At 50.6% G+C, this 22514-nt stretch overlaps 6 protein-coding genes across 6 annotated transcripts; 2 read left to right on the forward strand and 4 right to left on the reverse strand.

Moving 5' to 3' along the window:
* Window positions 1-991: 991 nt before the first annotated feature.
* N7525_007259 (inositol polyphosphate kinase KCS1) lies at window positions 992-4988 on the forward strand (the record flags this gene model as incomplete). The annotated part of the gene is made up of 2 exons (XM_002567788.1): window positions 992-3024; window positions 3092-4988. 2 exons carry the CDS (start codon window positions 992-994, stop codon window positions 4986-4988), a joined length of 3930 nt encoding a protein of 1309 aa, XP_002567834.1.
* Window positions 4989-5921: 933 nt separating this feature from the next.
* On the forward strand, window positions 5922-7886 carry N7525_007260 (MFS transporter; the record flags this gene model as incomplete). The annotated part of the gene is made up of 3 exons (XM_002567789.2): window positions 5922-6172; window positions 6258-7164; window positions 7218-7886. 3 exons carry the CDS (start codon window positions 5922-5924, stop codon window positions 7884-7886), a joined length of 1827 nt encoding a protein of 608 aa, XP_002567835.2.
* Window positions 7887-8355: 469 nt separating this feature from the next.
* Window positions 8356-10414, reverse strand: N7525_007261 (uncharacterized protein; the record flags this gene model as incomplete). Its single annotated transcript, XM_061213962.1, has 2 exons — window positions 8356-8466; window positions 8573-10414. The coding sequence occupies 2 exons, from the start codon at window positions 10412-10414 to the stop codon at window positions 8356-8358; spliced, it is 1953 nt and encodes a 650-aa protein (XP_061068393.1).
* A 219-nt stretch (window positions 10415-10633) lies between these two features.
* On the reverse strand, window positions 10634-12127 carry N7525_007262 (GDP-Man:Man(1)GlcNAc(2)-PP-dolichol alpha-1,3-mannosyltransferase; the record flags this gene model as incomplete). Its single annotated transcript, XM_002567791.1, has 2 exons — window positions 10634-11241; window positions 11299-12127. The coding sequence occupies 2 exons, from the start codon at window positions 12125-12127 to the stop codon at window positions 10634-10636; spliced, it is 1437 nt and encodes a 478-aa protein (XP_002567837.1).
* Window positions 12128-12485: 358 nt separating this feature from the next.
* Window positions 12486-14411, reverse strand: N7525_007263 (uncharacterized protein; the record flags this gene model as incomplete). The annotated part of the gene is made up of 5 exons (XM_061213963.1): window positions 12486-13027; window positions 13091-13307; window positions 13359-14006; window positions 14059-14298; window positions 14346-14411. 5 exons carry the CDS (start codon window positions 14409-14411, stop codon window positions 12486-12488), a joined length of 1713 nt encoding a protein of 570 aa, XP_061068394.1.
* Window positions 14412-15173: 762 nt separating this feature from the next.
* N7525_007264 (uncharacterized protein) lies at window positions 15174-20664 on the reverse strand (the record flags this gene model as incomplete). The annotated part of the gene is made up of 4 exons (XM_002567793.2): window positions 15174-19757; window positions 19816-20006; window positions 20076-20399; window positions 20508-20664. The coding sequence occupies 4 exons, from the start codon at window positions 20662-20664 to the stop codon at window positions 15174-15176; spliced, it is 5256 nt and encodes a 1751-aa protein (XP_002567839.2).
* Between the last annotated feature and the right edge of the window lie 1850 nt (window positions 20665-22514).

Raw genomic sequence — 22514 nt, forward strand, 5'->3', positions numbered from 1 at the left:
CGTTTTAGCCTGGGAGCTTAACCCCGGATTAAACTATTATTAAGTATTAATATTATGTTAAATTCTTAAGATGACTACCTTACCCGTAGAAAGATATTAAGATATTAAGATGTGACCAGTTGAAACCCCCGACACCTATTAGCGATCGACATGGCTGCACACTATGAATTGAGGCAGATGATTGGCAGATCATGCAAGATAATCAAAATGAAGATATCAAATTGAATTTATCGAATGGAATAGTTATCTCAATGAATCTTTAGGTAAGGAACCTATAATATCCATTATGATATCTCTAATAGGTACTCGGTATTTATCCCATCCAATACATGACATCTGGATTATTATCCCCCTTACAATATAGAAAAGATTCATCGGAGAAAGCTCTGTAAGACGTTGCACAATAGACTACATTATGTAGAAGCTGTCGTAGAATACCTAGGCAAGTGAAGAAAGAGGCAAACTCCCCCCGCTCAAACTTGTTTTATCACACAAATTCTCTTTCTCTCTTTCTCTTCCTTCTCTTCTCTTCTCTCGTCTCTCTCTTCATCTCTATTTTCAACAAATCTTCAATATCTCCTTTTTATCTTTTTTTTTTAAATCTTTTTTTCATCTTTTCTATTTCCCTGAAAATCGGATCCACTCAAGGGCGGTGACGATCCAAGGGCTCCTCAAACTTCGCTCCATCAAATTCCCTTTTCCCTTACTCCCCTTGACTCTTTTGCTTCCCCGGCATTCCGACCGATTTGCGGCTTTTTGCTAGCCTGTAAGATCTCTCTGTGCCCCAACGTGCCCACAAACTCCTTCCCCACTCCCTTCCCTTGAATATCCCCCCCATAGAATTCCCAAGGTTCTTCTGACGGCCTATCTTTTCTTCCAGTTCTAGGCATCTCACTTAGTCTTAAAATCCTCTTTTTTTAAACTTACGCTCCAACCACTCCGGTTTCCGTTTCCATACCATCCCGTCCTGCGCTTGACCAATGTCATCCCCATGTCAAACTCGCCGTCCGTTCCCGAAGATACCTTGCCTAGTCCCCTGGTGACACCTGCTACACCTGCCCAACATGATTGCTCCAATACCCATGAGGTTAGCCCACGTCACCACTTACAGTCCCATCTGTCTCAGGGGTCTGGGGAGGTTCCTTCACCGTCGCGCGCTGAATCCCCCACCGCCCATTCCTGGTCTCAGCCCGCCTCCCGATTATTCCCTCTAAAAAGGACCGCAACCACGCCTCCGGAGAATACCGCGCACTCGGATATTGTCCACAGACCTCAGCTGTCAGAACGTGACAGTATTTTCGCTACTCATTACCTTCCCTCAGATAGCGCCGCCAATACCCCACAATTACCCCCCGAAAAGACCTTGGGCAATGAACGCCAGGTCAACTTGATCCCTAGCCTCGATGATGCATCCGTGTCTCCAAGTGCATTCTCCAAGGTCTCTCCCCACCGTTTTAACGTCGACCCTTCCCGCATGGAAGTTGACGTCCACAGAAACTCTCCATTGCGTTCCTCTACCCTCTTTTCATCCACCGATCTCCCCCGCTTGTCTCTCCTGCGCGCATCGACCTCGCCGACTGACCCAAAGAAAACAGAGGTAGAGACGGGGCAGGCTCATCTAGAATCTCAGCGGTACAAGGTGGCATCGGATAACGCAGGTACGAAACCCAGTTGGTTTCAAGGCACTTTACCTGAACGGAATCTCTTCCCGCCTCTAGATGATGTCTCTCGCACCTCCCATCCTTTGACCATCTCATCTTCTGGCGAGGGCCCTCAGGTCAGTCGGGATCTCTTATCCTACAGTCCAAAAGAAGAAGCCCCTCAGACCCCTACGGCGCTTGAACGCAGCCCCAGCAGAGGTCGGCGTGGCCGAGTGGACAGCTCAATTGAAGCCAATTTGACAAACGCGGAGCCGGCTTCTAATGTGCGCAGCCGTAAGTCTAGCCATTACCTGGGCCTTTTCAAAGAAAACACAGCTTCTTCACCGGATCGCAAACGACGGGAGGATCGCGGCCGACCACAAGATGAGACGTTGCAGTCGAGGGATCGCATAATGGATTATGAACAAGAATCGCATCGTTCAGACGAAACTTTGCTTCGTAAAAGCATATCGCTCTCCGCACTTGGTGACGCTCCGTCTATTCAACCTCCTCCTCCGTCTGAGACCCCCCAGACCATACATGATGATGAGCCATCCAAGCGTCGCCCAACAGCGTTGCCTCGCAGCTTGCTAGAGGAGATCCGAAACTTTCATCTCACACCTGGCGGTAGACATGGGTCTTCTTTCTCAAAAAGCATTCCTACTCAATATTCAGAGCGCAGCCGTGACTACTTCCAGAAGAATCTTCATGCCGAGGTATCTCCGTCCGACTCTTTCGAGGAAGAAGAGCGCGAATCAGGGCAATTTGCGGTTGAGGAGGAGGAGAATGAGCAGATCTCTTCTGCCGTTTACTTCCCCCACGAGCGTACAGTGCCTGATGAGGTTGATGGGCTACAAAATTTTCCCGATGATGTGCAGCCAGGTCAGCTGTCGGCTGCGGAGAAAGGTCACGAGCTGATGTTAGTACCCTCTGAGCGTAGCCATTCTCCCGAAAAGGAAATCAGCCATGTGGATATATCCTTTCGATCTAAGAATGAAAGTAAGATCCTTTCTGGCGATATCCATTCTCCACGAGAGAACGTGCCAGACAAGCCCTTGAGTACCATCTCTGAATACAGTGATTCAATCTACGAATCTGAAGTCGAAGCTCAATCAGCAGATGAAAGTTTACAATCTGCCGACGAAACAGAAACCCCGACTGCCACGCCGACCCAGCGTTCCCGTCTTCTGTCTCGGCCCAAACCTCCGCCACCGGGGCCTCTCGGTGCCGTGGAATTGAAGCCCTATCGACATCAGGTTGGTGGGCACACAACTGTTTTCCGATTTTCCAGACGCGCTGTATGCAAGCAGCTAAACAACCGGGAGAATGAGTTCTACGAACGCATTGAACTGAGGCACCCAGATATGTTGGTGTTTCTTCCAAAGTATGTAAAATCAATTCTATGGAAAGCAGACTGTTATCAGTGTAACAAATACTAATATTCTGGTCAGATACATCGGAGTGCTGAATGTCACCTTCTCGAAGACATCCAAGCGTAAGGATCAGATTGATACTGCCGATGGAATACTTCCAGAGGCGCCACCCGCCAATGGAACCTCTGCGGTCAGCTCTCAGCTTCACGAGGCGGCAGAACCGCAAGAACCACAGCGGATTTTTAGCCAGTCCCAAGTCACAGGTGTCATCCCCAAGGTCATTCTGGAGAACAATCGCCACATAATTCCTGCGGATCTTTTTACCCACCAGCAGCGACCACGGACAGCAGATGCTTCAATAAACCGCGCACGGTCCGTTGACGGCCTTAGGGGTATGTCAGCGGAGTCAGATACATCGGCTTTGAGCAAGCGGGCTAAGATCTGGGGCGCCACGACCGTCAATCTCAAGCTTCAGGAGCAGGTTCTCCGCGAGGTATTCAGCCCTCCAGCCATTCACCATCACAGACGGCGTGCTCGTGGTCATGTCCATCTGCCAAGAGCCAATTCCGACATGCCCGCCACCGGCCACCGCCGAGAGAACCTGTCAGAAGACCATACAGCTAGCAATCGACGACCAGTCCCTGGGCCGATCGAAGCTCTGAAGACAGACGCGATTGACATAAAGACGCCGCCTAGTGAAGGCCCCGCTCTTTCATCGTCGGCTTCGACTGCCCTAGACGCCAATCAGAACCGCCTAGAGAAGATCCGGACCGAAGAGGAGCCTAACCGAGCGAGTTCGCTTTCTCGGGCTCCTCACACAAGACGGCGGCACTCTGGGAGTGGTCTCCGGAGACGTGGCAGCATGGACTCTCGCAATAATGGAGAGCTCATGTTCTTCGATGACGACGATTATGGCGCTGACAAAGAGGATGAGATTTTCGCCATGGAAGCCGATACCTCAATGTCAAATACTTCTTCCACTGCGAAACGGTCAGTTTCACCAGTATCGGAAAGTAACTCGGCCAATGGTTACCGCCCAACTGAAGGTTTTGCTCCTGGTAGAACTTCCGATCCATCCCGCTTCAGACCACAAGCACCCGTCAACACCGTCTTGCCCAGCAACCCCAAAGAGGCACAGCTGAGAAAGGACGAAAGAGTGCAGTTCTTCCTCCTCCTTGAGGATCTAACAGCTGGTATGAATAAACCATGCGTGCTGGATTTGAAGATGGGCACTCGACAGTATGGTATCGAGGCGAACGAGAAGAAGAAGAAATCTCAGCGACGGAAATGCCAGTCCACTACGTCGCAGCAGCTTGGTGTGCGGCTTTGTGGAATGCAGGCTTGGAACGTCAAGAAGCAGGAGTACATCTTTGAAGACAAGTATTTCGGACGAGATTTGAAATCTGGTCGTGAGTTCCAGGATGCGCTCACTCGGTTCCTTTACGACGGCCTTAGCTATGCCAGTGTTGCCAAAAAGATCCCCGTTATTCTGGAGAAATTAGCTTTGTTAGAGCACATGATTCGACGGCTGGAGCGCTACCGCCTCTATGCTAGCAGTCTCTTGATTCTTTATGACGGAGAACCGCAATATCAACCCCAGCAGGGGCCACCTCGTTCTGGCGAAGCGACACCACTCAAACATGGAGCCTCCGAAGACGGCCAGAGCAAACTGAACGTTCAACTGAAGATCGTTGACTTCGCTAATTGCGTTACTGGCGAGGACGAACTTCCTCCAGATACACCATGCCCGCCTCACACCCCACACGACATTGATCGTGGATACCTGCGTGGCCTTCGTACACTCCGTATGTATTTCCAGCGGATCATGAAAGAGGTCAGTCTGGACGAATTTGTGGAACGCGGTGAAGGTGAAGCCATCGCTTTGGGCTCTCAACCTGCGGCTCGTGAGAGACCTTCTGCTCAGTACTGGGATGAGAGCATGATGGAAACAGACGCGGGCGAAGTCAGTTTCTAGTTCCTTTTCCCCTCCTTTTCGCCTTTTGCTTTTTTGTTTTGTTTTCATCATGTCGGCCCACTGCCGATACGTGGCGTTCGGAGGATAGACCCTTCCAAATCGGAATGCCAGCATTCATATGCACCAGTGCCTGATCCCACCTGATCGACACTACGAAATAACGACCCGGCCCTTCAATGGGCGCTTCTATGATCCCCGTCAACGCTTGGATGCATTTAGAGTCGTTTGAGGTTTTTATTTTTGCGTTTAGTTTTTGCTTTTTTCGTTTTGTCTCACGAGAGCCTTGTCTTTCTTCTTGGGCGTGTATCAGTTTCCTTTCTCGGTCTTGTTTTATTGATATTGATAATACCCCCCAATGTCTCCAAATCCTTTTTTTTTCGGTCTGTCTCCTGCATGGGTTGTTATCCTATGATCTTACCTGTACATGAATATCCTATTTTCATCTCTAGATGGCGAAATCCCCTTCATTTCCACTATTTCACAATGTATCCCTTTCTAGTCACGTCATCAAGGTTATAGGTAGGATACTGTAATGAGTCACGTGAAATGACTCCAACTCTCTCCACTCTCTCCGCTCTTCCCCCTCAGCTTGCCTTGACGGCTATGCCTTTTGGGAAACATATACATTATCTTGTATCTCAATAGTGCCACAGTGGACATTAGTCTTTATGGTCAAAAGCCGCATTCCAATGACGTAGCGGGCATTGAACAACACAACCTCGGAATCCACCCAGCTGACACCGCTCCCCGCCCTTGAAGCTCCATCATACGGACGATTGGGCTCAGCATATCAGATCCGCCAAATCGTGAACCCCCATACTTCGATCTCAAACGCCTTTCCGCCTCTCATACCTATCTATACCAACCTACTCATCCCGCCCCTCAGCAAATAGTCGGTTCCACAGCCTACCTCAGCCGGTGCGGAGAAGCACCATGACAATCGATAAGCGCGATTTCGACGCAAATCGCCCGCTCCTCCAGGATATCGATGCAGAACAAGATACAGCCGACCGAAGCGCAGAGCGATCACGCCGACATTCACGGAGCTCCGGTAATGACGGACTCCCTCGGAGTGATGATGGGCTATTGAGCGATGTCGTCGAGGAGATTGTCGAGCGGGACAGACAGAAGATGCAGAAGGAGGTTACGCGAGTGCTTAGCTTTGGCTGGGGTGTTGTTACTTGGTATGGAAATCCTCCTCTCTACTGTCATATTTACGACAAGATCTGAATTAGGCCCTAGAAGCTGACTTATATTGGTGTCTTGAAGTTTGGGAGCTGGCAGTATCACTGCTTTCTCTTTGTATGGTCATCTACTCCTTACCCGACTGCATTACTCGCAGCTGCAGGTCAATGCCGTTTCCATTGCCGCGGAAATCGCAATGTACCTTCCCGTGCCCTTGTTCGGCTACCTGTGTGATCGGTACAGCCCGTCACCACTGGCTATGTTCTCGGGACTGGTTTTTGGCGTCGGGTATCTCCTCGCTGCATTCACGTATAAAAGCGGCCCGCCTGTTGCTGCGGGCGGGTCTGGATGGCCGTTTTGGGTGATGATCGTGGCGTTTATCTCCATTGGTATGGGGACTAGCTGCATGTACCTAGCAGCCGTTGCGACATGTGCCAAGAACTTCGGCAGGGGAAAGCACAAGGGTATTATGCTTGCTGTTCCTATTGCCGCGTTTGGTCTCAGTGGTATGTGGCAGAGCCAGCTCGGGACGTATCTGTTCTATGAACGGCTCGAGGATGGGAGTCATGGCGATCTCGACGTTTACAAATACTTCGTCTTTCTGGCCCTGCTGTTGCTGGGAATTGGGATCATCGGTACCTTTGCATTGCGCATCGTGGAGGATGATGACAAGTATATTGATGAGACGGTTGAAGAGCTAGAGCGCAGTGGACTGCTGGAGGAGAGTGATTTCTTCCAGCCTCGGAATGAAATCAGACAAGCGGTTGAGTACGGCACGTTCTCTGGTGCCTTTGACGAGGAGCAGTCAGCCCTGTCCGATGAAGAGCGCGAGCAACAAAGACTAGAGAAGGAACGCGAAGAAGAAGAGCGCCGGAAGAAGAACTGGCTGCTCAACTATGAAACCCGCGTCTTCCTCCAAGACCACACCATGTGGTGGCTGGCCGCAGGCTTTTTCTTGGTCACCGGGCCCGGTGAATCGTACATCAACAACGTGAGTTCGCCCAAAAAAGCCAACACCACATATAACTAACCTGTCCAAAACAGTTGGGTACAATCATCCCAACCCTCACACCTCAATCATATCCCACAGACGCATCACCTCCAGCCGGATCCCCGTCAACCCACGTCACAACCATAGCCCTAACCTCGACCATCGCCCGCCTCCTAACAGGCTCACTTTCCGACTTCTTCGCACCACCAGCAATACACCTCTTCCCTCCAATTCCCGAAGGAGCCCGACACACACACCCCACATCCCCTTCATCCTCCCGCCTCACTCTATCCCGCATGACCTTCCTCATCCCCTCAGCTTTCCTCCTCTCCCTGGGCTACCTCCTCCTCGCCTCCCCTCTCCCACTAGCATACCCAGGCATCTTCAACCTGACGACCGCGCTGATTGGCTTTGGGTACGGCGGCGCTTTCTCCCTCGCGCCTATCATCATCTCTGTCGTCTGGGGCGTCGAGAACTTCGCCACGAACTGGGGTATCGTTGCCATGATGCCCGCGGCTGGTGCCGCGCTCTGGGGTATTGTCTACTCGGCCGCTTATCAGAATGCCGTAGATCGCGGTGACGGCGGCTTGTCTGATGGTCAGTGCCGTGGATGGCGTTGCTATGGGTTCTGGGCTGTCGGCTGCACGGTTAGTGTTTGGGTTGCTGTTTTGGTTTGGTTGGCTGCTTGGAGGGGGTGGAAGAGGAGGGGCGTTGTTGTTTAGTTGATTGGTATTTGCTTCTAAGATGATCTGATCTTTTTGATATCTGCGTTTCATATGGGCGTTAATGGGTTTGGTTCCATACATGGATTTGGTTTAGCATTTGCATATAGCTAGGCAGTTTTCATTATTTCGGTTTCTATCACACATGGATGTTCGAATACGATATTTGTACAGGGAAAGAAGAGGCAATCGCTGTGATTTCAGTTGGAAGACTACTTGCTTGGACTACTTTGTACCAACCATCCAGTCGATGCCCCATAAGCCAACAGGAAATCTATCTCCTTTGCAGTACAATATCCAATTCTCCAGCCGGAGACAGGAAGGGTATTAGAAGCCCAACTACTCGGACAAGTAACCAAAAGGTAACACGACGCGCCAAATGGATGCAATATCCAGAATGCAAAGCTACGCTCTGCGGTAGCTGGGCTAAAAATGGCAATCATAACCAAAATTAAGAACAAAAACAAACCTAAATGTCCGTCGAACTCGGATCGAGTCCAGTGAACACTTTGTACAGCCGCCTACTAGCAGCAGGACCGATGCGCGCATTCGTCAGGGAGCCGTTTTTGTTCGCGGATTTCTTATGGAATGCAGTCAGCAAGAGATTCAGACTCCGACATCAACAAAAGTAAAGCCAGAACAGATACAAAACAAACCCAGTATAGAAATCGAAAAGAAAAACCTACCTTGATATCCTCCAGCATCATAGCGCCATGCATCCGCATTCCACGAGTCAAATCCACAACACTGGGATACTTGCTCGCAATCCCGTAAGCCATAGGAGCCGTCACGCGATTGACCTCCTGAATCATCTTGATAAAAGTATCCTGCTTATCGGCGCCGGTTTTCACCTGTCCGGTATCCATACAGAAAGCAGCATTGTGGGCTTCCTGTCGTTCACGGCGGTACGGGACTGTCGAGATATGTTCGGTGAAATTTTTAATCCACTCCGCTGAATCGGCTGGCGTAGTCGTGTGGTGGATAAGACAGGAATGCGTGACCTGGAGTTCGAGCAGAGCATCTTCGACAGTCTCGTCGTCGACGAGGGGCGTGGCGTCGGGCTTTTTCTTTTTCCGGGCCCTGCGAGCTGTGGCTTGTTCTTCTGGTGCGGTTGTTTTGGCGAGTTGGCGGAGAACTTCGGCTTGGAAGGCTCTGTTGCGTGCGTTTGTGTTTTTGCGCATTAGAGCCGTCAGACCTTCAATTAGGTAGATGGGTTTGCAGTCCGGGTAGGCGCTTTTCATTCGGAGGACGTGGATTTCTAGAGTGTCTCTTTCTTGGTCCTCGTCGTCTGCTGGTGGAGTTATCATGTTGATGAACTCTTGCGCTGGTAGCAGACACAGCACGTGGTCTTCGTTTTGGATGAAGGATGGACAGGGTTCCCAGTGGCGTAGGGTTTTGTTGTACGTGGCATTCATTTTGCGACGCCATTTGACTATGTTGGGGATTGCGCTTGTGAAGAATGTGTGTTGGACGCCGAGTCGTTTCATGAACTCGACGGTTTGAGTGCCGACGCTGCTGTCCTCGAGGGATGTGGCCATGTCGATAATCATCTCTGGTGTAGAATCCTTTTTGTTCACTTTTAGCTTGTTGACGCTCGCGATATCGGCAGCTCGTTGTTTCTCTTTCGCTTTTTCCTCTTTGAGCCTCAGCTTGCGCTCCTTCTCGAGCTCGCGTTCTCGTTCTCGCTGCAGCTTTGCCTTTTCGCGTGCTTTGGCTTTTGCTTCCTTGTCAGCAGTAGTAGCCTTGCTTGTCTTCTTTGTTGTCTTCCGCGGTGCTACTGGCTCATCAATGTCGTCGTCGGAGAGGACCTCTCCAGCCGTAGATTTCAAGCTGGCATCTTTCTGTTTTCGAGTACCTGACTTTGTTTTGGCGCCCGAAGTATGCTCCTCGCTAAGGCGGGATAATAGACGAGCAGTGGACTCGGAGAAAATAGGATTCGAGACAGTCGGTTTCTTCAGTAGGTCAGAAAACTCCGGGAGAGCAATCGGATCGCTGAATTCATCGACATCGCTACGCCCACGCAAACTCGGGGATGGGGGTTTCATGGGGTCCGACAATACGTCATCGTCAAGCGCAATAATATCCCGGGTTGAAAGATTCGGTTTCCGCGATGAAGGCTTTGGCAAAGGAGCCGGGGCCGAAGAGGTAAATACAATTGGATCCGACTCTTCAACATGCGACCGTAATGGGTTCTTCTCCGCCGCGGCTTTTGCTGGCGGCAGATCAAAGTCATCATCTGAGATCGAGAACCAGGGCTCCGCCGCAGAAGCTGAAGCTCGAGGTTCGTTTGGCGTGGTACTTTTTCGCAGAGATGAAGTGTCTTCATCGCTCACTCGCCGTTTCTTCGCAGGCTTGTCGAAGACATCTTCATAGTCGAACAGGGATGTGTCGAACGGGTCTGACGAAATCGTGTTGAGCTGGTGGGGTGGACGTCGCGACGGGAGTTCGGCTGGCTGTTGCACATTTGGGGGCTGGGACTTTGGTGGATGAGGAGGATCGGAGGATAGGAGATCTATTATTTCGGGCATGTTGGGAGATCCCAATGCCACCAGGGCCGGCGATTAAGGATAATGATCAATTGATAGAGGGGGACGCGACGTCACCGCGAACAAAACACGAGGTCATGTGACTGGTATGTGTGGTGAAGTTGGGGTAGACAATGTTCAGTGCGAGAGATGGGGGAAGTGGTGTGACTTTTGAGGGAGTAGATTAATGTAAAGTACACTGATTTAATGTCTGACTATGGACTATAGCGCTCGAAGTAAAACTGCAGCCATCACTGCAAGAACAGCCCCAACCAGAGTGAGAATGACAAAGACCTGCTGCCACCCATTGAATGGTCTTCTTTCACCTTTAAGCATGGTAAGGATCTCTTCTTCTAGCCTATCGCCCATCGCGGTGAGTGAGAATTCCTGCTGCGCCCTGTTCTTGCCAGCAAGAGCCATGCGTTGAAGATCCTCCTGATTCAATCCGTATAGCACTTTGTCCATTACAGCAGTCCACTCTTCATCTGCGTGAGCATCCCGGAGCCAGCCCGTTTCGCCCTCGACAATCGTCTCCAGTGGACCACCAGTATTAGATGCTAGTACTGGGAGACCAACGCGCATTGCTTCAACGGGCACAATACCAAAGTGTTCGTTGATTGGTGTGTAGAGAAGGAGCTTCGATTGCGCCAAAAGGGTATCTTTGAATGCGGTTGGAACAGAAAGAAGGAAGAGGACATCAATGTCGTCGGGGATTGAAAGTGCAGATACGACTGTCTTGGAGGTTGCGGTTTTCAACCCGAGACTGGTCGCGAGCTCATCCAGCTCTTGGTGGTAATGAACATTCTCGTGGACACGATTGTCGTAACCGCCTGCAAGATACCACGTTAGAATCTATACAAATTGCAAATTCCTGCAGAAATCCTTACCAGCAATCACCAGCCGCGTCCCTTTCCTCCTCTCCGCTCCTAGTCCATTATAAGCGCGAATCGCCAACGCCATATCCTTCTTACGCTCGAAGCGATTGATGCTGAGCAGGATCTTCTTCCCGCCCCAGAGGGGGTCTTCATCCGCTTTCTCAGGCATCGATACCCCGGAATCCATATCGACACACGGATAGACAACCTCCACATCACCCAATCGGTCCGAGCCAAAGACATCACGCACGACCCCGCGGGAGAACTTGGAATTTGCAACAACCCGATCTGATGCGCTCATCGCCCAGCCTTCAAACCAATCAAACGGGAACCGGTACAGCACCTTCGCCAAGCGAAGAAGCGAACCGCCCTCATCTCGGCGGGCGAGCAATTGATCCGGGAAATGACAATAGAACAGAATGCGCTGCCGTCGGGAATGGCGCGGGCGGGCGAACGACTTCAAAAACGGCACGCAGGCTGGCAACTGGTCCACAATGAAGATATCGTCTCGGTCCTCCTCGGTGGTTGTAGTAGCTGTCCCCCTCGTCTCAAGCTCACCTAGTAGTGACACGGTAAGATGTAGCTGCCGCAGCGCAGCCATGAGGATGTGAAGTCGGCCGCAGATATGGGCGGGGAAGAGGGTGTTTCCGCGCACGCGGACGTCCAGCGTGCCATCGCGCGCCTCGTCGAAGCAGTGCGCCTTATCGCGGTGGGAGGTGTAGATCGTTACACGGTGGCCTCGGTTCTGAAGGGCTAGGGCGACGTCGATTATTAGGCGCTCGGCACCTCCGATGCCCAGATCCGGGTGGATTATTGTCACATTGGACCGTTGGAGGCCCATGGTGATTTGCTTTTAGAGCTTGGGGATTTGGAGCCGTTGCGACAAGCTTAAAGACACGTGGGGTATACGCGTCATGTGATGTGACTATGTCACAGTGTTATCTCGCCAATTTAGTTCATCCTTTTGTCTATTAATTTGGCTCATTGCAACGCCCAATACCTACAACATAGTCTCTTGGATTGTGGTGTTCTTAAGACCGTGGTGACCTTAGTGTTGTCAACGGACTATCTTGACTAGACGGCAATATCAAGTTACCATTAATTGAAGTCTTCGGTGCAAAGCGGTTAAGGACAATGTAGAATGATATTACCAGGATAGTTCAACAAAAGCAGTATGACGCTCGAATTATCTATTTGCTTCAAGAGGTGCCATAAATCCGATAGAAGACAGCGCACAAGATATAAAACACAGCGGCGAATACCCACATCGAGCAAATTTCAATCGAAGCAAGCAAGTAACTCTTTGGCAATCGATCTTGCAAAAAGACGAGGAACGCATTAATAATAAAAAAAGCAACGTTGACCATATGCAGGAATCTTTGGAACCATAAAGACATATGGGACAGATCTAGTTCAATTGTCAATGAGAATAGAGCAACCCCCCAAATACCAACCAAAGCAACGGCAATGGGTATATAGAACGCTTGCAACCCATTCAGGAGGTTGGCTGTGTAGCTCGTCAAGCAAATGAGGATTAACATAACAACGCAGATGAGCATGAAATAAAGTATTACTGCGCCGATAGTTTGGACATGATCATCCAAGTTGCTGTTGGGATCATCTGGCCTCCTAGAGGTTTCATGCGTAGATGAAGTATTCGGACTCATTGATTGGGACTCGATGTGGGATAATTCATAAATATGATGACTGCAGCTTGTGACTATCCCAGGCTGTTCGTCATCTAGTCATATCCCGTTAGCATCGCGGTGTCAAATATTTGGAGCATTGAAAGTGCAGGGTGTACCATGAGTGAAGTACTTGACGATTGTGATCAGAGGCGCAAGCAGTAAAACGACCGCCATGACCTGTCCAAACCCCCAGCCGGCTTCTCTCTCATCGGACTCTTGTAGCATTGTAAATCGTAACACCGTGCTGCCTTCATGCACGTCCTGTTGAATGATGTTCAGTACGCCGAAAAGACGGATGGTACCCCAAACAAACCCGGCTACTAGCCAGCACATCTTATTCACTGTCAGATGGGAGAGAAAAATGATTAGACAAGGTACACTCACTTCTACAAACATCGAGGACCACCCATCTAGGAATAGATGTGCGACGAAAAGGGTCGTTAGCAGAGGTCGGTAGAAAAGCGTACGTTTCAGGCTCTTGTGGGAGCTACCCAAGCAGCTCCAAGCGAAAGCGATACTTAACAAGCGGCGGGCTTGTATGCTTAGCTTAGCTCTAGATTTTCCCCAGACACCGACGGAGATAGCCTTATGCAACCTGATTATACGGGCCACAAACCCGAATACCACTAACAGTATCGAAAAAACCATTGCGTAGTATGTCACGCTTGATCTCGTACTAGAGCTTGGATGGCACATCGCGGGTCTAATAACATTAAATGCCGTGCCCTTGTAGATGTAGTTGGATCTATGCGAGGAAGTCCAATCATATCCGCCCGTGAAAGAGAGCGCCACAGTCAGGAGTATGACCAGAACAGCCATACAAAGCAGTCTCCATATGCGCTGCATCGAATGATTGTACAGATGGTTTCGGAGAAGTGTCAGACAGGCCAAATGCGTAAGACTGGAAAACCAGGCCAGGTCGACGATAACCATCCAGTGGAAGGACGAAAGGCCCTGAGGAAGTTGTGTATATCCACTTATGAGTATCGAGAGTCCAGTTACAATTTGGAGGTCACTCATTGCAAGGATGCACTATAGTATGTCAGTTAAGTCAGTTTCGGCTCAAACCAAGGCGTATCTATACCTCAGTAAAGCCTTTCCCAACTTGGGAATTAACGCGGACCTTGCGAGCGCCCATCAACCGCTTAGGTATACGTCGCACGGTCCGCAGGATTATTGTGTCTATTGGGTTGGGGCGAAATGACTGGTTTAAAGGGTAATCTGTCTTCCTAAAGGGATCCAGAGCTGGCTCGTAGACCACGAAGAAGTGTATGATAATGAGAAGCACCGCAATACCGGCAGTTGCGACATAGTTTGCAATAACCTAGGGATGAATTAGTCGATGGTACTAGTAATCATCTGGTGACATACCCCTTTACCAGTGATGTCCGGGTCTACCGATATGGGAGGTTGCGGTCCGGAGCAGTTGTAGGGCATTTCTCAAAAGTAAGAGAGGCTGAAATGCAGCAACCTTGAGGCTCTGTTTGTTTTGTCTAAATTTGCCTTGACCACGTGGCTTAGAATGTCGATCTCTAAATCTCCGCACAGCCTATACAACATTACACCTATTCCCGAGGATTAAGAATTAACTTATCAAATTTGTACTCTACAGTCTGAGCGAGATAGGAAATAATCCGATATTGAAAACTTCATTGACAAGAATGCGCGAAAAAAGCAACTCGATATGAACGAGTGAACATCCATATGAGATTCAAGAGATCAAAGCGAGTGCTGACAGGATTCCCCCCGATTGCGACACAGAGATTCAACGCAAATGAACCTGGAAACAGCCGACGGAATGTACAATATCGAGGATATTCAGCGTAGGGACAATAAAAAAGGTTGATAAAAAGATCTACCAGTCATGAGGAATTCATGAGTGCAAGTAGAAAAGAAGAGGGAATATGTGAAGAACGAGGTCGGGAAAGGGAGGGTGTTAGGGCTTGAACAAGGTATTGACGGAATTGACGGGAAAGTGACAAGAAACGTGAAAGCTCATAATACAGGGAAATGGGTGAACTGATTGGAATCAACAAAATAAGGGGGTATGGAACAAAGGACGAAGTAAAGAAGAAATGAAGAGTAACAGAGAAGATAAAAAGTGTACAACCAGAGGAAAACGATAGAGACAGGTGAGAATGCGATTGCTTTTGTTGCTGGGAAAGCTCAAGCGCTCGAGCAATATCAGAGTCAAAACGCCTAGAAGCAGTTGAGGGTGCTCTTCTTCTTTTTCTTGTTGAGGGCGATCATACGCTCTTCGAGTTGAGCGCGGGCAGCCTCCGCTTCGCGGCGGGCATTGCGCTCCTCTTCAACTGCCTGGAGCGACAGACGGGCAGAGCTGCGTTCCTTGCGGAGGGAGGATAGTTCATCCTCGAACTCCCAGGCCTTTTTCTTCCAGGCTTCGCAGTCAGCCTTGACCTTGGTGCTCTGCGTTTCAAGGTCGCCCAGGGCCTCTTCTAAGGTGGCAGTTAGCTGCTTCTCAGCATACAGGTGCTTCTCGATGGTTCGGATTCGAGCTTCCTGGTCCTCGACCATCTGGATGTTGCACAGCTCTTTGCTGGCATGTCGAGAGCTGGGCGGAGAAACACTCGAGGCGCCGTTGGAGTGAGAGGCAATGGTAGGGAGGGGAGGGAGTGGGATCGCCGGTGGAGGCGAGGGGAGAGAGGCAGCGGAAGAGCTCTTGCGGAGGTTGGATGTGAGAGAACTGCTGCGGTCGTGGGAGGCATCGGCGGTACCGGAGTTCTTGATTTGAAGCTCAAGCTGTTCGATACGCACTTGGTAAGTCTCGATGTCCCCTTCGTAGATAACAATCTTGGCCTTGGCATCTTCCAGGGCCTGGTCTCGTTCCTGCTGAATGACGGACAGGCGGTTGTGATGCTGATCGAAGCTGTTCGTAATTTGCTCTTCCAGCTCCTCCACGAGACGCACACTCTTCTGCTTCTCGATCGTAATCTCCTCAACCAGGGCTTCCTTCTTCTTGACCTGTTCGTCCTTCTGACGAAGAGTGTCCTCCAACGTAGCCACCAACAGAGCCAGCTCATTAACCTTGGCGTCCTGGACGTTGTGTTTGTTGGTTATCTCGTCCAGACGGCTCTCGGCGTCCGCATTGGCCTCCAGCTGCTTCCGAAGATCTTCATTGGTGCCCATAAGTTCAGCATACTTCTCGGAGAAGTGCTGCTTCTGGGCCAGAACATCTTGGATCTGATCTGTCAGGTTGTCGGCTGAGACCTCGGAGTTGAGGAGTGTCGACACAGCCTTGAGCAGTTTGACCAACTCATCACGCGACTCGGCAATATCTTTCTGCAATGTCGCCATGGACTGCTCATGCTCAGCATCCTTCTCGCCGAGACGAGCATCGTACTCGGCCTGGACAGCGGCCTTGGTCCGCTCCTCCAACTCAGCCAGCTCACGCTTGTGAGATTCCTGGAGAGTATCCAGCTTATTATTGTGAGAATCAACAACCGATTTGTGAGTAGAGATTTCCTGCTCGAGCTCGGCCATCCGAGAAGAAAGACTCAAGTCGACAGCGCCAGCATTGGCCCCTTCCTCGGTAGTGGTCTGTGAAGCCAGTTGCTCCCGGGCATCGGCGTGGGACTTCTCCAGACTAGCAATCGTCGCAAGCTGAGTAGCAATAGTAGACTTATGATCCTCGATATCCTTCATCAGGTTATCTACGAGGTCCTGCTGCTCGGCGCGACCACCCTCAAGCTCTTGAGCAGCGACTTCTTTCTCAGTAGAGCCGGAATCGGCGGCAGCACGCTCAGAGCGCATAGCAGCAACCGAAGCCAAAGCACCCTCCAGCTCGGCAAGAGTACTAGTGAGCTGAGACTCAGAGGACTGCAGGGACTCCAAAGCACTCTTGTGCTTGCTTTGCCATTCCGTGAGCTCTCCCTGCAGAGCACCGATCTTCTGCTCCTGCTCCTCAGCACCGGCGTCCATTGCCCGGGTAGCACTTTCTTGGGACTTCAAAAGACCCTTCAAAGTATCGATCTCGGCCAACAGCTCCTTTTGGCGGGATTCGTGAGCGTCTCGAAGGTGCTCGATCTGTCTTTCCTGGGAGACGACTTGGTCGCGCAGTTGCGATACCAGAGCCATGTCCACAGGCGAGGCACCTTGCAAACTCGACCGTTCTCTGGTCAGGCCAGAGATAATAGTCGCTTTCATCTCCATTTCTTTCTTAACGCCCTGGTTCTCAGCTTCAAGGGACTGGAGGCGCTCCATACGGCTTTGCAACTCGTGCATGATTTGATCCATGTGATAGTCAAAGTTATGCATCGCGTCCGGCTTCTCAGCAAACTCCTCGGACGCAAGGAGGCGGAGACCAGTAAGGGCGCGGGTGGCACGGTCAACTCCTGACAGAAGGTTCTGGCTAGTCATGCGGCGGAGCATTTTGAAACCGGGGGTTGCAGGGGGTGAGCTCGACTTGGCGCGCTGGGCCTCGGCTTTCAGCTTCTCGACCAGTGCAAGAATCTGCTCATGCTCGGTTTGCAGCTCCGTGTATTTCTGGGTCATGAGTTCAGCACTCTCTTGGTGCTCGGCGAGCATCTTGCGCATGTTCTCAGACTCTTCAGAGTCCACCTGGCGGGCCGACAGCACATGCGGGGTCGAGGGCGTGGATGAAATTGCCTTCGATCCATCCTCAAAGGATGCGCGCAAAGTGGATGGCTCCCCGGCCGAGGATAATTCCGAAGAGAGTGATTGCGAGAATGAGTGTTGTGCTCCAGACTTCGAGGTCGGAGTGCCTCCATTTCCTAAAAAAGTCACCGGGCGCGGCGAAAGTTCGTTTTGGACACTGGGCGCTGGGTGGCGGGCCTCGTCAATCTTGTCCTGGCGAAGCTCTTCAAGGGCCTTAAGTGCCTGCTCGTACTTGGATTCGAGGTTCTCAAAGTCATTAATGGTGTTTTCATGCTGCAGACGCAGGTCGAGAAGCTCCTGGGTGACGGTCTCAAGCTTATCGGCAACAAACTTGGACTGGGCGGGGCTTGCGATGGGGTCCTCACGAAGAGCCTCCGAGCGACGTGCCTCCAGCTTGCTGGTCGCGGTTTCAAGGACCTTCAAGTCCTCATTCGTCTCCTGCTCGACTTCTCCAATGGACTCAAGCTCTGCGTCCAGGGTCGGCTCGAGAAGATCCTCATCTGATTCCGGAATGGCTGTCTCAACTGCCTCGCTGAGTACGTCCAGAGAGGGCGTGTGTCCATGAGCGGTCGGCATATCTCTGGGCTGGTGATAGTGTGGGTAGTCCATGCCGTTGGCACCATCGTGCCTATCCCGACCATCTTGGTGGTCCAGCTCGCTGAGTAGACGGTCTAGCTGCCCGAGGCCCCGCTGGCGCTCAATAACATGTTCCAGGCGCATCACCTCGCGCTGCATAAGTTCCATGTCCTGATCGCCCTCCGCAAGTCGTTCTTCAAGCGTCGAGATGTATTCCTCGCAGCTGGCTTCACTATCGCGAGCGCGGCTCAATTCCTTGCGCAGTTCGGCAACAATGGCAGCGTGCTTCTCTTCGCCTGTAGAGTGGCCATCAAGCCTAGACTCCAGTTCGTGGAGGTAGGTCTCGGTGTTGGTTTCCCGCTCCTGCATCTTGTAGACACGGGCCTGAAGCTGGTCCTTGATAGCCTCGATATAGGCGCACTTGGTCTCGCGCTCGAGTAAATCAGTCTCCGTGGTAGCGAGGGAGGCGCGTGTCTCAGAGAGTGAAGCCTCCAGGCTCTGAATGGTCTTCTCGTACTCCAAAACCATCTGCTCCACGGACTCGGCAAAGGACTTGGATCGCTGCATTCTCTCAACCGAGTTCTTTCCGATCTCGGAGGTAGCGTCATCCATTTCGCCGTTGGGGGCTGGTGGCTCTGACTCCGAATCAGTGGCCATATTCGAAATCAACTTGGCGTGGCGCTGGCTAAGGGAATTGTAGCTTTCTTGGACGTCCAGCAACTGATTCTGCAGATGCTTTTCACGTTCGTTCTTGCGTTCACTTCGTTCGGTTGGTCCTCCTTCACGTCGCTCAGACCCTTCGGAGTTGCGGATCTGTAGGCGCAAGAAAGAAATCTCGGATTTGAGTCGCTCAATCAATGCTTGCTTGTCACCTTCGTCGGCAATTTGCTGAATGTGAGGTTTGCTCTGAATGGCTCTGGCGCGCTGGGCATATGATATTGTGTTTAGAGTCTCGCTCATGTGGAAGTCGGCGGGGGTCACACAAGCAATCATGTACGTGTAGGCGGTTCCACCGAGCGAATCTTGGAGCAGCCGGGTAAGCTTGGAATCACGGTACGAGACGTGAGACCCGTGTTGACGTGAAGAGAGCTGCGAGATGACCTTGCCGAGCGCAGCCAAACCGGCGTTAATAGAGATACCCTCCTTCGCACGTTCTCCGGAGGCACCTGTGTTCTTCAGCCGCTCGCTACCCGCTAGATCCACAAAGTGCAGTTTGCTATCGACAGTAACTGATTCCCCAGAGTGGAACGTGTCGACTGGCATCGACATGCGCTTCTCCTTGACGGGGCTCGGAGTCGCTTGGGCTTGTGAAGACTTGCGCTGCACAAGGTTCAGACTGAATACGGCATGTGAGCGAGATGATTTCGCGTTGATTGCTGTGGAGTCCGTTTGACGAATGGCGGAGCCAAAGTTCAAGGCACCAATCAGATCGTCGAATGAGTTGATGTTCACCTGGTGCAATCCCGTTAGGATAATACGACCCTTCGTATCTTCGCGTATCGTAACGTTGCTGCGGTCGTTTGCGGGCGTCGACTCCGGAAGGAGCAAATCCCTCAGCTGTTCGTTATAGATCTGTAGATGGTCAGAACAATGTAGAACGCGCGAGCATTTTCCTCGGATAAAAGCGCACCTCCACGTATGTAGCCTTCAGCTGCCAGTTCTTTTCCTTCTCCTGGTGTAGCTTGCCGAAGGTTGCAGCGGAAGTCATTGAGTATCGTTGTGGTGTTCGGAGGCCAGTAGTTGGATGCGAGGCATTACGATTATGTTTTGACGGTCCTTCTAATTTATCGAACAAGACCTGGGCAGCACGGGGGATGATACCTAAATGAAGATGAACATATGCAGTTAGTCCCCGAGTTTCATGGCTAAACAAGCATGTTTGAAACTCACCCATATTCTCCATGTTACTCTGCTCAGTGGGCCCCGAAGTACCCATTGTAAAGGACTTTCCCGCGCCAGACTGGCCATATGCCATAATTGACACATTGTATCCCTGAACGAATGAGTTGACACTGTCACTGACATATTCCCAGACCCCTTCCTGTTCGGTGGTTTCTGGGAATACACGATCGAATACAAATAGTTTGCGCCCAGCGGCCACATCGACGGCCAGACTGTTTGGCGCGGTAACTGTCACGATGGACTTCTGGAATCTCTGAGGAATCAATTCATATCCCGGATCGGTCGGTTTCAGCGGTGGTCGGACACGGACAGCTGCGCAAAGTCAGTTGGGGAATTTGGATGCCAACTAATGCTGTGTATTCTCAATTGCAGGTCCTGGGTAACCCTAGAACGGGGCGATCAGGGGAAGAATTTACATACCAACTTTAACTGCAGTCTTTCCATCCTCATCCGATGCACGGATTCCACCTTGCCTGCTGCTCATGCTTAAACGACTGGCACTACGCGGAGTTCGCATGACAGCATTGATGGGGCGCGGGGGTGCGCCTGTAGGCGATCCTGGCGGTGAGACTGTCATATCTCTCTCCCCGAAGAGACCACACCAGGTGGAATAGAAATAAAAAGAATTCGATGTGCTAATCGATAGCGATCGAAGTCATGAAGCGCAGAATAGGGAGGTGTCTAGAAATGTGGAGATTCCAAAATGTCAGCTGTTTTCTTTTCTAGTATCGATAAGAAATCAACCAACAATGAAGACGCGTACCTGTTACTCCCGGCAGTCCTCTCTGCAACGTTGTACAGGAGAAAGGAGGGAGATAAAAATATTCATGGAAATTGGAAAGATGGAAAGATGGAGAAACACCGTGCACGGGGCTCAGAATAGTTTAGCGTTTTAATTTTAAGATGAAGGAGGATTGCAAAGGCGGAAGAGCTCCTTTTTTGGTTCAGGGGGTTGACATTCGATATCCCATTGGAATTCGTACTCTGTACCATGGTTCATTAGCATTTCTTTATTAGTTTCCTTGGTATATGGTACATCCATTGATGATACCTATAGGGGCTTAGTTATATAACATGTACATACTAAAGCAGAAATACTCCGACCATATGGTTCAATAGTCTGATGGTCTTTATATTGAACTAGTATTCCCTATGGCTTCAATGCTAAAATATATTAAAAAAAAAAGTCTCGAACCTCCACGTTGCCCGTTCGTTTCAGGTTGGGCTTTTAGCTTCAAGCAGGGTACATTGGGGGGGCTCTGAAAGGAACTATTCCGTATCCGAGCTCATTTTTCCCTCTCTCCCAATCGCCCACCTGGGCATCTTCTGGCCCTTTTGCCGATCCCTGCGTGTTCACTTCCAGATGGAGCCTAATCGGGTCCAAGAACGGGCCAGCCAAGCCAATCCGGAAGTTTCTCTTGGAACCGGGTTCCACTCCAATTGACGGTGCGGAGGCCTCACGAGTCGGGGGCATCGCTTGGTGCTCTCTGTTAAACGGTTTGACTCCGTACTCCGTAGACGTTGTCCTGCAAAATAATGTGTCCAACTTGAACCATTCAGCTGGCGATTTCAGGGGTATCCTACTTCGTCCAATTGGCCCTAATCATCCCGTACCCGAGATATTTAGTCTTCCTCTTTTTCATTCAGGACATTGCATTGAAACATGGGATACGAACATCTCAGATTTGTGTCTTTATTTTTTGACTTTAATTTCTGGATTAAATTGGAAAAGAGGTCCACCACCAGACAAACCGTTGAAGGATCGACGATGGCTTTTTTCTTCAATTTATGGGCTAATGAAATCCATTGCATTGCATTGCATATGCCAGAACCCGAACCCTAACTCCCGCGGATAAGCACCAAACTAATTTCATTGTTTACAACCTGACATGGGTGTTTTAAATCCTTCGGTTTCCGTCCATTCTAAAATTTTTCTACTATGGGCATAAATCTCCGCCCCCCTTAGAGCAGACAATGGACCCGTGCTATAAATACACATCTGCGCCAGCCCTACGACGAAGACCGAGTCAGTCTTTTCGATTTATTGAAATAGGTATGTATGCAAAGAAAACACGTACATCATCGACTAAGCCGGTGGTACCTTGATTATATCCACATCACAAAGTCCAGCTGCCCAAGGCCATGGATGATCGTCGCATAGACAATTCTCCAATATTCTCCTCCGCACGGAGTAGGATACCAGTAGCTGGGGCGACTAAATAGCCCGCTACTTGGTATTCGGCTGACCTTCGCAGCAAAGTCGTGACTATCAACATGAATGACCGTCACGAGAGAGGACCATAGGCCTTATTGATGCCCTGCAGCTGCAGAAGCGCGATAGTGGAGTCACGCATCAAGGTTCTAAAACATTGACTTGATAACTAGTCAGCTTCTCACTTTTCTTTCGAGGTCTTTACGACGTTCAAG

This window comes from Penicillium rubens (genome assembly GCF_028828025.1).
Source record: "Penicillium rubens strain IBT 27055 chromosome Unknown utg000003l_segment0_segment0, whole genome shotgun sequence".
In the NCBI taxonomy this organism is placed as follows: Eukaryota; Fungi; Ascomycota; class Eurotiomycetes; order Eurotiales; family Aspergillaceae; genus Penicillium; species Penicillium rubens.